The sequence below is a fragment of the Pisolithus orientalis genome (genome assembly GCF_024613125.1).
Source record: "Pisolithus orientalis strain OTSU chromosome Unknown F5J12scaffold_5, whole genome shotgun sequence".
In the NCBI taxonomy this organism is placed as follows: domain Eukaryota; kingdom Fungi; phylum Basidiomycota; class Agaricomycetes; order Boletales; family Pisolithaceae; genus Pisolithus; species Pisolithus orientalis.
This window is the reverse complement of record NW_026260786.1, coordinates 955,496-970,794: the sequence shown is the minus strand read 5'-3', so window position 1 is coordinate 970,794 and position 15,299 is coordinate 955,496. Positions and strand designations below refer to the sequence as shown.

Here is a 15,299-nt window from a genome sequence, read left to right as displayed (position 1 = left end):
ATCAGGAAGAGCTTGGCAAGCTCAGGGGCTGTGATGGTGTTGTGAGTAGGTATGAAAATGGCTTGCATTGAAAGCTGGTCAACTATGATGAGGATGGCAGTAGAGCTGGTTGAGGCTGGGAGTTGCTCTATGAAATCCATCAAAATGGAATTCCATGGCTTCTCTGGCACAGGGAGTCACTTGAGTAGGCCATAAGGCTGGTGGCAGGGTACCTTGGCCTGGGCTCAGGTAGTACAGGACTGGACATAGTCTTTGATGAATGTCCTTAGGCTGGGCCAGGTGTATATTCATGCTGGATGAGTTCCAAGGTTCTACTTTGGCTGAAGTGGCTGGACAAGGGGTGATCATGTTTGAACCTCAAGACATGAAGGTGAAGGTCATTAGAGTCCAGTACATAGATTCCTCCATCTAGGTGGAGGAAGCTGGTGTCATCAACTGACCACTGGGAATCTGATGTATCTGAGAACTGGACTTGGGCAACCAGGTCTGAGCATAGAGCTGAGAGGATATCACTATGAAGTTTCTCCACATCCATCAGTGCAACAGCACATAGGACCAGGTATTCAAGGTAGGTGGTGTGCAGGGAGGTGGCTGGTTGTTCCTGCATGAAGACCAGTCTGAGATTCTGTGGGTTGACCTGGGTGTAGTTGCTATCCCCCTCTTTGGGGTAGACATCCCATCATCTAGTTAGGGCATCAGGCTTAGCACCAAGTTTACCAGGTCTGAACTGGATAACCATATTGAACTGTGACAGAAACTCAGACCAGCATGCCTGGCACCAGGTCAGTACCTTTGAGGTGGAGAAGTACTCCAGGTTCTTATGATCAGTGACAACATCAACCAGTACTGCAGAGCCTTCCAAGTAATGCTGCCATGTCTGGAATGCCTCAAAGATCACAAGTAATTCTTTGTCATGAGTGTCATAATTTAACTCCAGGGCTGTTAAGGTGCAAGAGTAGAATGCAACCAGCCAGATTTGACCATCACCACTGGTGATGGACAAAATACTGGCTATGGCATAGTCAGATGCATCAGTCTTGACAGTAATGGGAGCACCCAGGGAAAAATGAGTTAGGACTGGGGCAGAGGTGAAGGCCTGCTTGAGTTTATTGAAAGACTGGCAGCACTCCTCAGAGAAATTCCAGGGAGCACCTTTGTGTGTCAACTGGGTTAAAGGTACCACTATGTCCAAATAGTTGAAAATGAACTGGCAATAGAAATTGGTGAAGCCCAGGAAGGACTGAATGTCCTTTACCTTCTGGGGCTCAGGCCAGTTGCAGATGACTTTGACCATTTCTGAGGACATAATAAGGCCAGTCAGGGACAAGTGGTAGCCCAAATATTCCACAGAGTCCAAGTGAAATTCACACTTCTCTGGTTTGGCATACAGGCCATGCAACCAGAGCTGCCAAAGGACCTCCTGGATGTGCTGCTTGTGAGAAGACTCATCTCCAGAATAGATTAAGATGTCATCAAGGTAGATGATGACACAGACATCTAGCATATCTGTGAAGATTGAATTGGCAGACTGCTGGAAGGTGGCTGGGGCATTGGTAAGACCGAAAGGCATTACCAACCACTCATAAGACCCATAGCACATTCTAAAGGCTGTTTTCCACTCATCACCAGGTGCAATCTGGACAAGGTGGTATGTGTGCCTCAAGTCAATTTTAGTGTAGATTTTGGCATGACTAGGGGAGTCAAGTAGATCAGATATTAGTGGTAGGGGGTACTGGTCTTTCTTGGTGAGCTTGTTAAGGCCCCAGAAGTCAACACATAACCAGAGTGAACCATCCTTCCTCTTTACAAAGAGGACTGGTGCAGTGTAGGGGGAAGAAGTGGGCCAGATGGAACCAGTAGTCAGGTTTTCATCAATGAAGGCCTGGAGAGCTTGCAGCTCAACCAAGGACAGTGAGTAGATAGTTCCAATTGGTGGTGTAGTATCCTCTTCCAGTTTGATCTTAAGGTCATACTCCTGGTGTGGGGGGAGAGTAGATGCCTTGGCTTTGCTAAAGATGTCAGCAAAAAGTCATGGTAGTCCTTGTTGGAACATATGCTGTTCTGTACAGCAAGTACTGCTTACATAATAATTCCATACATTTTTTAGCCACTTCATTTTTCCTTGTACCTCAGACTCCATCCTACTTCAAAGACTGAGGTAATGTTCCTTACTGGTATTATACCCTACTTTTACTTACCAACTTGAGTAGTTTTCACACTCTGGGTTGGTTAATAATATAGACTTTGTCCTACTTCGAAGACTGAGTTTTCACACTCTAGTTCATCCTGCAACCTTAGTCCCTTCTCAAAAGTCCTTTGGTACACTGGCCAAGTCTGGTGGAGGGCCAGTAGAGGCAGATTGGGCCAGGTCCAGGTCCAGTGGGCATAGATGAAGCTGGAATTGGGTGGACCCCTCTAGCTTGCAAGCACATACATACACAGCTGCATTGATCAGGGTGATAGGGGGAGCCTTCAGGGGGGTGCAAACTGGTGAGTCGACAGATGGTACAGATGGCACAGGGCTGGGGTTGGGTTGGTCAGGTAGACTGGGATTGGGAAGACTAGTTGGGACCAGTGTTGCAGAGGGTGTCAACAGGGTTGGCATTCCTCCTGTAGATGTCTGGAAAGTTAGACTGCTCAATACCCAATCAATCAATGGATTGTAGTGGGTGAGCCAGTCATGTCCAAGGACCATCTTACATTCAGAATCCAACAGGGCTAAAAACAGGGTTACTGGGGTGACATTGCCAGTTGCAAATTGAACTGAAAGATCTACTGCTTGGGTGATAATGAAACTTGATGACCCATCAAAGAGCTGGAGTTGAATAGGGGACATAGGGTAAGGGGCAAAAGAGTGTTGATTAACAAATTCTTTATCTATGAAGCTATGTGTGGAACCAGAGTCCACTAGTGTATGAATCTGGGGTAAATGATGGCTGACAACAGAAACATAGGGAGTTAATGAATTTGGATTGGAAAGAGTGGATGTGTTGAGATGAGCCTCTGTGAGTGCACAGCTGGAGTCAATGCAGCTCTCAGTCTGTGTGGAGTCCTGAGAGCTGCTACCTATTTTTTTGCCTTGAGGGCAGAGCCCAAGGTTGAGGCCAGTGTTGCCTCAGAGGTGGCCACAGCACATGCTTTGGCTTTCCTGGCTTTCTTGGGGAACTTGTCTGCAAAATGTCTGGTGCCCCCACAGAACATGCGAAGGTTGTTATCTCTGTGACACTTGTGCTCCTCCAGTGTCAGCTTGCTGTCTTTGCCTAACTTGCTTGAGTCCAGCTTGGGTGTGTTAGCACTGGTCTGACCAGTTGAGGCAGTCTTGGACAAGGCCATAAGGCCAGTGGTGGGGGACCTTAGCCTGAGCACAGGCAGTGCAAGACCAGACATAGTCTTTGATGAACATTCAGAGGCCAGGCCAGGTATACTCATGCTGGATGAGCTCTAAAGTGTGATTTTGGCTGAAGTGGCTGGACAGGGGATGGTCATGCTTAAGCCACAAGACCCTAAGGTGGAGATCATTTGAGTCTGGCATGTAGATCCTCCCATCAAGTTGAAGGAAACTGGTGTCATCTACTGACCACCAGGGATCAGACATGTTGGACAAGTGGATTTGTGAGACCGGGTCATCCAGCAGGGCAGTGTCACACACCAAAGGTGTTGTGGACATGGTTACAGCTGACTCTGCCTAACTCATTGACAAGTTGTGCACAACACCCATGCCATGCAGATGAAGACTAGAGGCCTCATGCATAGAAAGACTGCTGGATGTTAACAGTCATCCTTTGCACAAGAATGAGTTGTCAGTGCTAAGGAGAAAAGGGGAAGTGAGTTAAGCACACATTAAAAATTTTTAGTGCCCATGTATGGCATTCCAGTTTTCATCATATCTCTACCATTTCCAAAGATATCAACTCCATTCTCACACTCACTTAAAGTGCTCAGCCATGTGGTTCTGCCTTCCAAATTTGGAGAGGATCCTTGCACCCTACACATTTCTACAGCACTCCATCCTTCAGATGCTCATTTCACTAAGTCCATCAATCATGGCCACCTCTTCATCAACTGTCTCACTTGTCTCATTTGCCAGAGACAGTGGCTATGTATATCTGCCAGGCATTCCCACCAGCTTCCATCCTGAAGCCCCCTGGTTTATCCTGTCATTGTCAGCCCCATCTCATCCCATGCAGCTTGGTCAGTGTGTTCTCCTTGTCAGTATGACTTCCAGAAGGATGTTGTTTGGTCACCTCAGGTCTGTCACTTGGTTAGAAAGATCTTATGTGGTTGTTTTGGTCTCCCCTCTTGATGAAGTATATGGATCATTCCTCCCTGCTCCCTGCACCATCTTTATTCCAATCTCATCCATCATTCTTCCCACATTGCGACAGCTGCAGCATAGTCTACTGTTCTCCCACCTCCCTGATCACATTCATGATGAGTATGATGTGCATCTTGCCTTCTTACTGCAAGATCCAGCAGAAGACATCCCCCCTTCTCCTCCTCCTCTGTCAGAGCTCCATTCATGAAGCTTTTGTTAACTTCACTGAGAGGATGAAAGGGTGGGAGACACAATCACTTATGCTCCCATTGCCCCACAGACCCCCAATGCTCTAGCCCCTTTGATGCCTGACTCATGCCCTTCAATTCCAGAATTAATACTTCCCTATCTGGAAACACCATCCATCTGTCATGCCATCTTTGGATCTAGAGATGTCTCCACTGAGATCTGACTTGCATTGCCACCCCCTAATGTGATATCAGTGCACTTACTCAGTTTCTGACTCCATTTGACTCATTCTGTGATGTTTTGACTGTCCTTGACTCATTTGTTGCCAATACTTACCAATCTTCTTTGCTTGCTTACTTTTCATTTCTTGCTTACTCATCATGATTACTCAGTCCTTACTCATTACTTACCAAGTGTTTGTGCCTTGTTTGTCATAGGCTGTGCTCCCCCCACAGTATATAAACCCCCACATACTTAGCTACACCCCCAGTGAACCAGAAGCCATTCACTCAGCAGTCAGTTCAGCTCAGCTCAGCATAACTCATTGTTGACGGTTGAGGCTCATTTGGAAGAGTCTATCTGTCTTCATTCATATCATTTGTAGTTGAGGCTCTACAAAGGGGTTTCCCCCACTTTAGGTTTCTCTGCCCTCCAGGTTCCATGGAGGTAAACCACCACTCACTCATATTTGTCTTTGGTGTTGGTTTTGGTTGGTTTTCACCACCTTTCCACACTTTGACTCACAGCAGCCAGGATATCATTATGGAGTTTCCCAACATCCATTAAGGTGACTGCTCATAAGACTGGGTACTCAAGGTAGGTTGCATGGAGGGAGACCACTAGTTGCTCCTGGGTGAAGACCAGTCTCAGGTTCTGTGGGTTCACTCAGGCATAGCTGCTATCCCCCTCTTTGGGGTAGATGTCCCATCATCTAGTTAGGGCATCAGGCTTAGCCCTGAGCTTACCAGGCCTGAATCAAATGATCATATTGAACTGGGAGAGGAATTCTGACCAGTGAGCTTGGTGGCAGGTGAGTACCTTCAAGGTAGAAAAGTACTCTAGGTTCTTGTGGTTGGTGACAATGTTGACCAGTGAGGCCAAGCCCTCAAGGTAGTGGCACCAGGTCTGGAATGCTTCAAATATTGCAAGCAATTCCTTATCATGAGTATTGTAGTTCAACTCTGGGGCCATCAGAGTACAGGAGTAGAAAGTGATTGGGTGTACCTTACTGTCACTGCAAGTGATGGAAAGGATGCCAGTGATGGCATAGTCTGATGCATTGGTCTCCATGGTAATGGGGACCATGGGGATGAAGTGAGTTAAGGCTGGCACAGTTGTGAAGGCAGCCTTGAGGTTGTCAAATGACCAGTGGCACTCCTCAGAGAAGCTCCAAGGAGTGCCCTTGCAGGTAAGCTGAGTCAGTGGTATGATGATGTCTGAATAGTTAAAGATAAACTGGTGATAGAAGTTTGCAAAGCTGAGGAAAGATTGTATGTCCTTGACCTTGTGAGGCTTGGGCCAATCACAGATAGTCTGGACTTTTCCCTTGGACATTGTGAGGCCAGCAGGGGAGAGGTGGAAGCTGAGGTACTCAACCAAGTTCCAGTGGAACTCACATTTCTCCAGCTTCACATAATGGCTGTGAAGCTGAAGCCAGTGGAGTACCTCTTGGACATGCTGCTTGTGGGACTCCTTATCTCTGGAGTAGATTAGGATGTCATCTAGGTAGATGACTATGCAGACATCCATCATTTCTGTGAAAATGGTATTCACAAAGCATTGGAAGGCAGCCAGGGAATTGGTGAGGCCATAGGGCATCACTGACCACCCATAGGAACTGTACCAAGTCTGGAAGGCAGTCTTCCATTCATTGCCCAGAGCAATCTGGATGAGATGGTAAGCATGCTGAAGATCAATCTTTGTATAGATTTTGGCCCAGCTTGGTGAGTCCAAGAGGTCAGAGATGAGTGGTAGTGGGTATTGGTCTTTCAGAGTGATTATGTTGAGGCTGCAGAAGTCTACACAGAACTGGAGGGAGCTGTCCTTCTTCTTAATGAAGAGGACTGGTGCAGCATAGGGTGAGGAGGTCAGATGAATGAAACCAGTGGTGAGGTTTTCATTGATGAAAGTCTGGAGAGCTTGGAGCTCGACCAGGGACAGTGAATAGATGGTGCCTAATGGCAGTGTTGTTCCTTCTTCAAGCTCTATTTTTAGGTCATACTCCTGGTGAGGCAGGAGTGCCAAGGCCTTGGCACTACTGAAGACATCAGCAAAATCATGGTACTCTTCCAGAACATTGGGTAAGGCTGGGGGAGAGGAAGCCAAGGCCAATTGGGCTTGAACTGAGTTTGGGGGGTGGAGCTGAAGTTGGAATTGGACAGACCCTTCAAGTTTTCAGGCATGCATGAAGGTCACTGCATTGATTAGGGAAACAAGAGGGGCCTTCAGGGGGGTGCAAGCCGGGGAGTTGGAGACCAGTACAGATGGTGCAAGGTCATGTTGGTTACTAGGACTGGGGTCAGGAAGACTGGTGGGAACTGGACTTACAGGGGGTGTCAACAGGGTTGGCATTCCTTGTGTATGAGTCCAGAAAGTAATACTGCTCAATACCCAATCAATCAATGGATTGTATTGGGTGAGCCAGTTATGCCCAAGAACTACTTTACACTTGGAATCCAATGGGGCTAGATACAGGGTTACCAGTGTGACATCTCTGGACATGAAGCAGATTGAGACATCTATTGCTTGGGTTATGCTGAATGTGGATGTTCCATCAAAAAGCCAGAGTTGGATTGGTGAGACTGAGTAAGGGGTAAATGAATGTTGATTAACAAATTGATTATCTATAAAACAGTGGGTGGAGCTGGAGTCCACTAGGGTATGAAGCTGAGGTAAATCATGACTTTCTATAGTGACATAGGGGGTTAATGAATTTGGACTGGAAAGAGCAGATGTGTTGAGTCTAGCCTCCAAGTTTGCACAACCAGAGTCAACACAGCTCCCAGATTGTGTGGAGTCCTGGGAGCTGCTACCTATTTTTTTTGTCTTGGGGGTAGAACCTGAGCCTGAGGCTGGTGCAGCTTCAGTGGTAGCCACAGCACAAGCCTTGGCCTTAACAGCTTTCTTGGGGCACTTCTCAGTGAAGTGGCTGGGGCCTCTGCAGAACATACAGAGGTCCCCTTCAATGCGACCCTTGCATTCCTCAGGAGTGATCTTTCCATCCTTGCTGAGTTTGCTAGACTCAGGCTTGGGCAAATTGCTGTTATTATCGTTGCCCAGTTTTGATGAAACCAGCTTGGACTGGGTAGAACCAGTGTTGTTACTGCCGGGCTTGGGCCTGTCCTGGCTGGCCTTGGATTGACTGTTGTTACCTGAGCTGCTGGACTTGTTGTTGTTGTTGTTGGAGGAGGAGGAGGAGGAGGAGCTCTGATGCTTATTTGCCCATTGGATTTCTTCTTTGTGCTCCCAATAGCACACATCTATCTCCTGGGCAAGGTGGTGGAGTTCATGTAGTGTCCAGGGCTTGCCAACCTGACAGACCTCATCCTTGATCTGGTCTGGGAGTCTGGAGTAGAAGTGGTGGCACAGTGCACCATCTCCATAGCCTTGGACTTGTGAAGCAAGCTGATTGAAGTCCACTACATATTTGTTGATGTGCTGACTATCCTTCATATGTAGATGGTCGAGTTGGCTCTCAGCATCAGCAACTGGGTCACGAGGGCTGAAGGTGGTTTGTAGTTCTAGGATGAACTCCCTCCAGGAGTCCGTCCAGAGAGGCCAGTCATCAGGGTCCTCAACCCCAAGCAAGTCTGGCTCGAACCATTCTAAGGCCATGCCCTTGAGGTAAGACTGTGTGAAGATGACTTTGGCATGGTCAGTCCTAAAGGCCTGGGGTCAGTCTTGGAGATTCAGCTTGCACTGAATGAAGAAGGCACAAAGTTTCTTGGGGTCAGTGCCATCAAAGGTATCAGGCTCATGGAACTTGGTCATGCTTGAGTACTCAGGAACAGTGTGGGCATTGTGAGTCAGCAGTTTGATGGCTTCTGCGAGGTTGTCCAGGACTGTAATTGCAGGCTTGGTGTCTGGGTCTGGGACATCCAGTTTGTCCTCCAGATCATTCTCTTCTGGATTATCATCTCTGGGCCCATCATCACCAGGACTGTTGTCATAATTGTTGCCTGGCCCATCATCACTGGGGTCATCCTCAGGGATGGGAGCAGTGGGGTGATGTGGGGTGGGAGTATTGGACATCCAGGCTGAAAAGCCCCTGAAAGGACCAACAGGATCTGGAGAGCACCTAGTGGTGCTCAGGGCAGCTAGTGCTGTCCCACAGTGAGTTCCACTGGCTGAGGTGGAGTTGGGGTTGGTGGCAGAACAGCCACAGGGAGGTTGGAGATGAGTCTTGGTTGCCATGGTATGTTAGACCCACACAAGTGGTGAGTCTGAAATACTGTCAAGTTCATGATGTCTGGGTTGAGGCCAGACTGGAGACTGAAGCAGGCATGAGGCCAAGAGGGGTTAGGGTCAGAGGTGTAGCAGAGATACAGAAGGGTGGATTGATTGGACTTAGCAACTGAGGTTACAGCACTATTCCCTTGCATGGGTCCCAGTCTGAGTCTGAGGCTGAGGCAGGATTATCAGAGTAACTTAGTTGATTTCAGACTGGGGAGTACAGGCTGAGTATCTAAAAGCTTATATACTAGAAGTAGCTATGGTACAGAGACCAGTAATGCCGGTCTTGCAAAGATTGCTAAGATGATTGGTAAGACAAGTATTAGTAAGGTATGACTAAGGTAATGGAGACTGGGATTGGGCAAACTGGGGACAAGACTGGGCAGAATTCAACCAAAGTGACCCACAATGCAAAGCAGTGTGTACCACACTAGCCCATCTGGGGATAAGGGATTGGCGAGGCTGAGGCTGGACTGAGTGAATGCAAGGCCAAGTCTGGCCAGGGTCAAGACACAACTATGACACACATGCCCATGCTGCTTGAGTTCTGGTCTGGGTAGGCATGCTGAGGGTGCAATACTGAGGTTTGGACAGAAGGGTAGTGACCCACACAAGTGTGAGTCTGAAATACTGTTAAGTCTGGTTTGTCACCAGTCCAAAGCCAGTCTGGAGTCTGGTCAGGGGTCAGAGGCTAATATGAGATACCAAGGGGTTTGGACTGTTGGACTTAGCAACTGATGGCACAGTGCTATTCCCTTGCATGGGCCATAGTCCAGTCAAGAGATAGGAGACAGAGAACAGAGGGGACCAGGTTATGATGAAACTAAGTTGATTTCAGACTGAGGCTAAACAGATTATCCTATGGCTTAAATACTAGAGGTAACCTAAGTGTAATGTAGCACCAGAGACTGGTTTGTGCTGGTACAGTGATGGTTGGTAAACCAATTGGTAAGTATTGTTACAAAGAATATTATCAAGCAAGACTATGAACAAAGGATTACCAGGAACTGGGGCAGGACTTGTGGCAGGACTGGGTATTACACTGGTCCAGTACCAACTGAGCAGACAACTCAATTGGGCACTGCCTTGCAGTGCCTCATGAGGGTTAAGGCTGGGACTGGTGTAGGGAATGAGTTTGAATTCCCTACGAGAAGTCATCTTGGTCAGAAGAAGATAGGGGTCGGGGGACTTGTGTTTTATTTCTTGCTTTTGTTTTCATGTTTGTACCACTAGACTTAGTGGTGAGCAGCTGCATTGCTGACTAAGCATGTGTGCTGTGTTCGCATGAGTTCAGTTTACCAGGGAAGCAATTCATCTCAGAGGCCCTCAGTAGTAGGGTGATATAGTCTCACACTTTGGCAAGTTTTCAAGGTTAGAATTATTACTTTTGGGAGTACCCAAAGTGCCAGGAGGACTGGCAGAAGGTATTGGACAGACAGAGCTAAGTATTCATTTCTAGTTCGCATTTTTTACACTTTTACTACACTTCTTTCTCCAGTGAGAACCTCCCTTTTGGGTCAAGCACAAATCTTGCCCATCACTGACAATTACTAATTCTAGGTAACATCTATTACCTATTCCTACACCGAGGCAAGGGTTGGGTGAGGCTGGTCAAGACCAGGGTAGAGCTGGTCTAGAGTAGTCTGGACATGGTTGTGACATCTACTAATTCTTCATAGTGTCTATGCTTACTGTGCCATGCTGAATGCTCTCACCCCCCAGCTTGGGACCCTACCTAGAATGGATTAGTAAACATCAGGGACTGACTATGAAGTGCATGTGGTCTTGTCACTTCTGCTTTCTGACTTGGAAGGAACACTTCCTTGACTACTTCACCATCATCCTTAGGTTTGACACAGAGATTCATTGTAGATGCTCTGCTGAACCCAACTTCTTCCTAACTTTTGATCAGTATCAATCATGCTTCATGCAGCTCTTGACTCAGCATATGAGATCAATTTTGACCTCCAGCAAGGCCCCTTCCTGTTCCCAATGCTTTGCTCCTTACAAGTGTCAGACTCACAATGGGAATCCTGAAGAGTCCTTTTGGAGTAACCCATGTCTCACCCCTACCTGTGTCATCTGTCTGCACACTTGTCATAAATACTTGGTCTGCAATGAAGAAACTATGCAGAAAGGCCAACAAACTTCTGTGAGAGCCCAAGATGGCAAACTTGTCTGTCACGACAACAACACTCCCATTTGCTTCACATTTCAGCTTGCAGTTGTCAAATGTCCCTGTCGAGATGATCATTCCAACCAGCATATATGTGCCAGCTGCAGCTCCCATGACCACAGAGCCTCCTACCATAGGTCCACTTAAGCATTCTGCACCTTTCCTGAGGTTGAGCAACATTTTCCCCAACATTTTGTCTTCTCAATGTCTGCATGCATCACATGCACCAGTTATGACTCAGACCCTGACTTCTCTCACATTCAGATTGACTGTTTAGTCCAGTTCATTGCCAGTCCAAAGCTGGTCCAGAGTCTGGTTGGGGGTCAGAGGGGGAATGAGATACTAGAGGGTTTGGACTAATTGGACTTAGCAACTGCAGAGCAGTGCTATTCCCTTGCATGGGCCATAGTCTGGTTGAGAGGCAGAAAACAGGAGACAGAGGGAGACTGGGTTAGATGAGACTAGTTTGATTTCAGCCTGAGGTTAAACAAATCTTCCTACAGCTTAAATACTAAAGGTAAACTAAGCGTAATGTAGCACCAGTACAGTGGTGATTCCCAGTGAAAATTAGACATCAGCTAGTATGACAGGATGTGATGTAGTCTGACAGATTATAGCCTAAGAAGGCAAGTAATACCATGTCACACAGACTCACAACCTGCTAGCAAGACTGGACAAATCTTGTCCAGTTGGGCAGGACCTGGTGCCATCTAGTATGAATTTCTGCACAAGGTTGCACCAACTAATAAATGAGCACATTTTGTTTAATCAACATGTATATTGGGAGATAATGTACCTAAGCAAAAATCATCTGTGAGTTCCTCATAGATGGCAAGAAGAAGCAGGTTGCCTGCATCCAGTGCAACCAACTGAAAGAGAAGTGCTGATGGCCTGGGTACAGGAAAGATGCCAAGGCCAGTCTTAAGGCTGCTGGGAGGGTCAACAAAGGCAAAAAAAAGAAAGTCAATGAGGAGATGCCTGAGCCTGGGCTGAGCAAGAAGTGGGTCAAGGTGAGTGTCAAGCTGATCAAGGTACTGGACCTCAATGAACCCAAGGCTGATGGGAGTAGACCAAGGGAGTCCAGTGCAGTGCAGTACTCAGGCTTGGAAGGGAAGCTCAACTGGCTGATTGATGCCACAGGGCTGATTGCTGTCATAGTCATGTATTGACCCTGGCCAGACTTGGCCTTGCATTCACTCAGTCCAGCCTTGGCCTCACCAATCCCTTATCCCCAGATGGGCTAGTGCAGTACACACTGCTTTGCAGTGCAGGTCACTTTGGTTGAATTCTGCCCAGTCTTGTCCCCAGTTCACCCTGTCCTGGTCTCTGTTACCTTAGTCATACCTTACTAATACTTGTCTTACCAATCATCTTAGCAATCTTTGCAAGACCGGCATTACTGGTCTCTGTACCATAGCTACTTCTAGTATATAAGCTTTTAGATACTCAGCCTGTACTCCCCAGTCTGAAATCAACTAAGTTACTCTGATAATCCTGCCTCAGCATCACACTCAGACTGAGACCCACACAAGGGAATAGCACTGTAACCTCAGTTGCTAAGTTCAATCAGTCCACCCTTCTGTATCTCTGCTACATCTCTGACCCTGACCCCTCTCAGCCTCATGCCTGCTTCGGTCTCCAGTCTGGTCTCAACCTGGATGTCATTAACTTGACAGTATTTCAGACTTGCCACTTGTGTGGGTCTAACATACCATGGCAACCAAGACTTGTTTCCAACCTCCCCATGGCCATTCTGCCACCAACCCCAACTCTGCCTCAGCCAGTGGAACTTGCTGTGAGACAGTGCTAGCTGCCTTGGGCACCACTAGGTGCTCTCCAGATCCCATTAGTCCTTTCAGGGGCTTTTTGGCCCAGACATCCAATACTCCCACCCCATGTCATCCCACTGCTCCCATCCCCAAGGATGACCCCAGTGATGATGGGCCAGGAGATGATTATAACAGCAATCCTGATGATGATGACCCTGGCAATGGTCCTGGCAATGATGGGCCTGGAGATGATAATCCAGAAGAGAATGATCCAGTGGATGAACCAGATGTTCCAGATCTGGACACCAAGCCTGCCATTATGGTCCTGGACAACCTCACAGAGGCCATCGAACTGCTGGCTTGCAATGCCTGCACTAGTCCTGAGTCCTTGAGCAGGACCAAGTTGCATGAGCCCAATACCTTTGATGGCACTGACCCCAAGAAGCTTCATGCCTTCTTTATCCAGTGCATGCTGAATTTCCAAGACTGACCCCAGGCTTCTAGGACTGACCATACCAAAGTCATCTTCATGCAGTCCTACCTCAAAGGCATGGCTCTTGAATGGTTCAAGCCAGACTTGCTCAGGGTTGAGGACCCCAATGACCAGCCTCTCTGGATGGACTCCTGGAGGGAGTTTGTCCTGGAGTTACAAACCACTTTTGGACCTCATGACCCAGTCACTGACACTGAAAGTCAGCTTGACCATTTACTTATGAAGGATACTCAGCACATAAACAAATATGTAGTAGACTTCAACTGACTTGCTTTGCAAGTCTGGGGCTACAGAGATGGTGCACTGCATCATCATTTCTACTCTGGGCTCCCAGACCACATCAAAGATGAAGTATGTTGGGTTGGCAAACTGCAGACTCTACACAAGCTACATCATCTCACCCAGGAAATAGATGTGCACTATTGGGAGTGCAAGGAAGAAGTCCAATGGGCAAGTAGGCATCAAGGCTTGTCTGCCTCCAGCAACAATAAGGCTGGAGGTTCTGGCAACAACAATCAGCCCAAGACCAGTCAAGAGAAAGCCAAGACTGACAGCAATAACAACTCTGGATCTTCCCCCAAGCCAGCTTCATCAAAACCAGGCAACAACAATAACAGCAATTCATCCAAGCCTGAGTCTAGCAAGCTTGGCAAGGATGGAAAACTCACCCCTGAGGAACACAAGCATCACATGGATGGGAACCTCTGCATGTTCTGTGGAGGGTCTGGTCATTTCACTGACAAATGCCCCAAGAAAGCCAGAAAGGCCAAGGCTTGTGCTGTGGCCACTACCAGGGCTGCACCAGCCTCAGGCTCAGGTTCTACCCCTGAGACAAAAAAATAGGTAGCAGCTCCTGGAACTCTGCACAATCTGGGAGCTTGTGTTGACTCTGGTTGTGCAAACTTGGAGGCTAGAGTCAATGCATCTGCTCTTTCCAGCCCAAATTCATTGACTCTGTACATCACTATAGAAAATCATGATTTACCTTGGCTTCATACTTTAGTAGACTCTGGTTCCACTCATTGTTTTATAGATAACCAATTTGCTAATCAACATTCATTTACCCCTTACTCAGTCTCCCCAATCTGACTCCAACTCTTCGATGGAACATCCACATTCACCATTACCCAAGCAGTAGATGTCAATATCCACTTTGCATCCAGTGATGCCACCCCAGTAACCCTGTTTTTAGCCCTGTTGGATTCTGAGTGTAAGATAGTCCTCAGACATGACTGGCTCACCCACTACAATCTGTTGATTGATTGGGTACTGAGTAGTCTAACTTTCTGGACTCCTATACAAGGAATGCCAACCCCATTGACACCCCCTGTAAGCCTGGTCCCCACCCATCTTCCTGACCCCAGTCCTAGCTACCAACCCAGCCTTGCACCATCAGTACCAGTCACTGACTACCCAGCTTGCACCCGCCTGAAGGCCCCTCACATATCCCTGGTTAATGCAGCTGCCTTTGTACATGCCTGCAAACTTGAAGGGTCCACCCAGTTCCAACTTCAGCTCTGCCCCTCAGACTCAACTCAGGCTCAATTGGCCTCAGCCTCATCCCCTCTGGACTTACCCAATGTCCCAGAGGAGTACCATGACTTCACTGATGTGTTCAGCAAGGCCAAGGCCTTGATGCTGCTGCCTCACCAGGATTATGACCTGAAAATAGAGCTTGAAGAAGGAACAACCCTGCCTCTCAGCACTATCTACTCACTGTCCACAGTCGAGCTCCAAGCTCTCCAGACTTTCATTGATGAAAATCTCACTACCAGCTTCATTTGTCCGACCTCTTCCCCCTATGCTGTGCCAGTCCTCTTCATTAAAAAGAAGGACAGCTCCCTCCAGCTCTGTGTAGACTTCCACAGCCTGAACAAAATCACTAAGAAAGACCAATACCCACTA

The 15,299-nt window shown here is 47.6% G+C and overlaps 1 protein-coding gene across 1 annotated transcript; it reads right to left on the bottom strand.

Annotated features, from left to right (window-relative positions):
* Nucleotides 1-10,282: 10,282 nt before the first annotated feature.
* On the bottom strand, nucleotides 10,283-11,324 carry F5J12DRAFT_780596 (uncharacterized protein; the record flags this gene model as incomplete). Its single annotated transcript, XM_051742495.1, has 4 exons — nucleotides 10,283-10,370; nucleotides 10,649-10,691; nucleotides 10,724-10,853; nucleotides 10,980-11,324. 4 exons carry the CDS (start codon nucleotides 11,322-11,324, stop codon nucleotides 10,283-10,285), a joined length of 606 nt encoding a protein of 201 aa, XP_051603111.1.
* Between the last annotated feature and the right edge of the window lie 3,975 nt (nucleotides 11,325-15,299).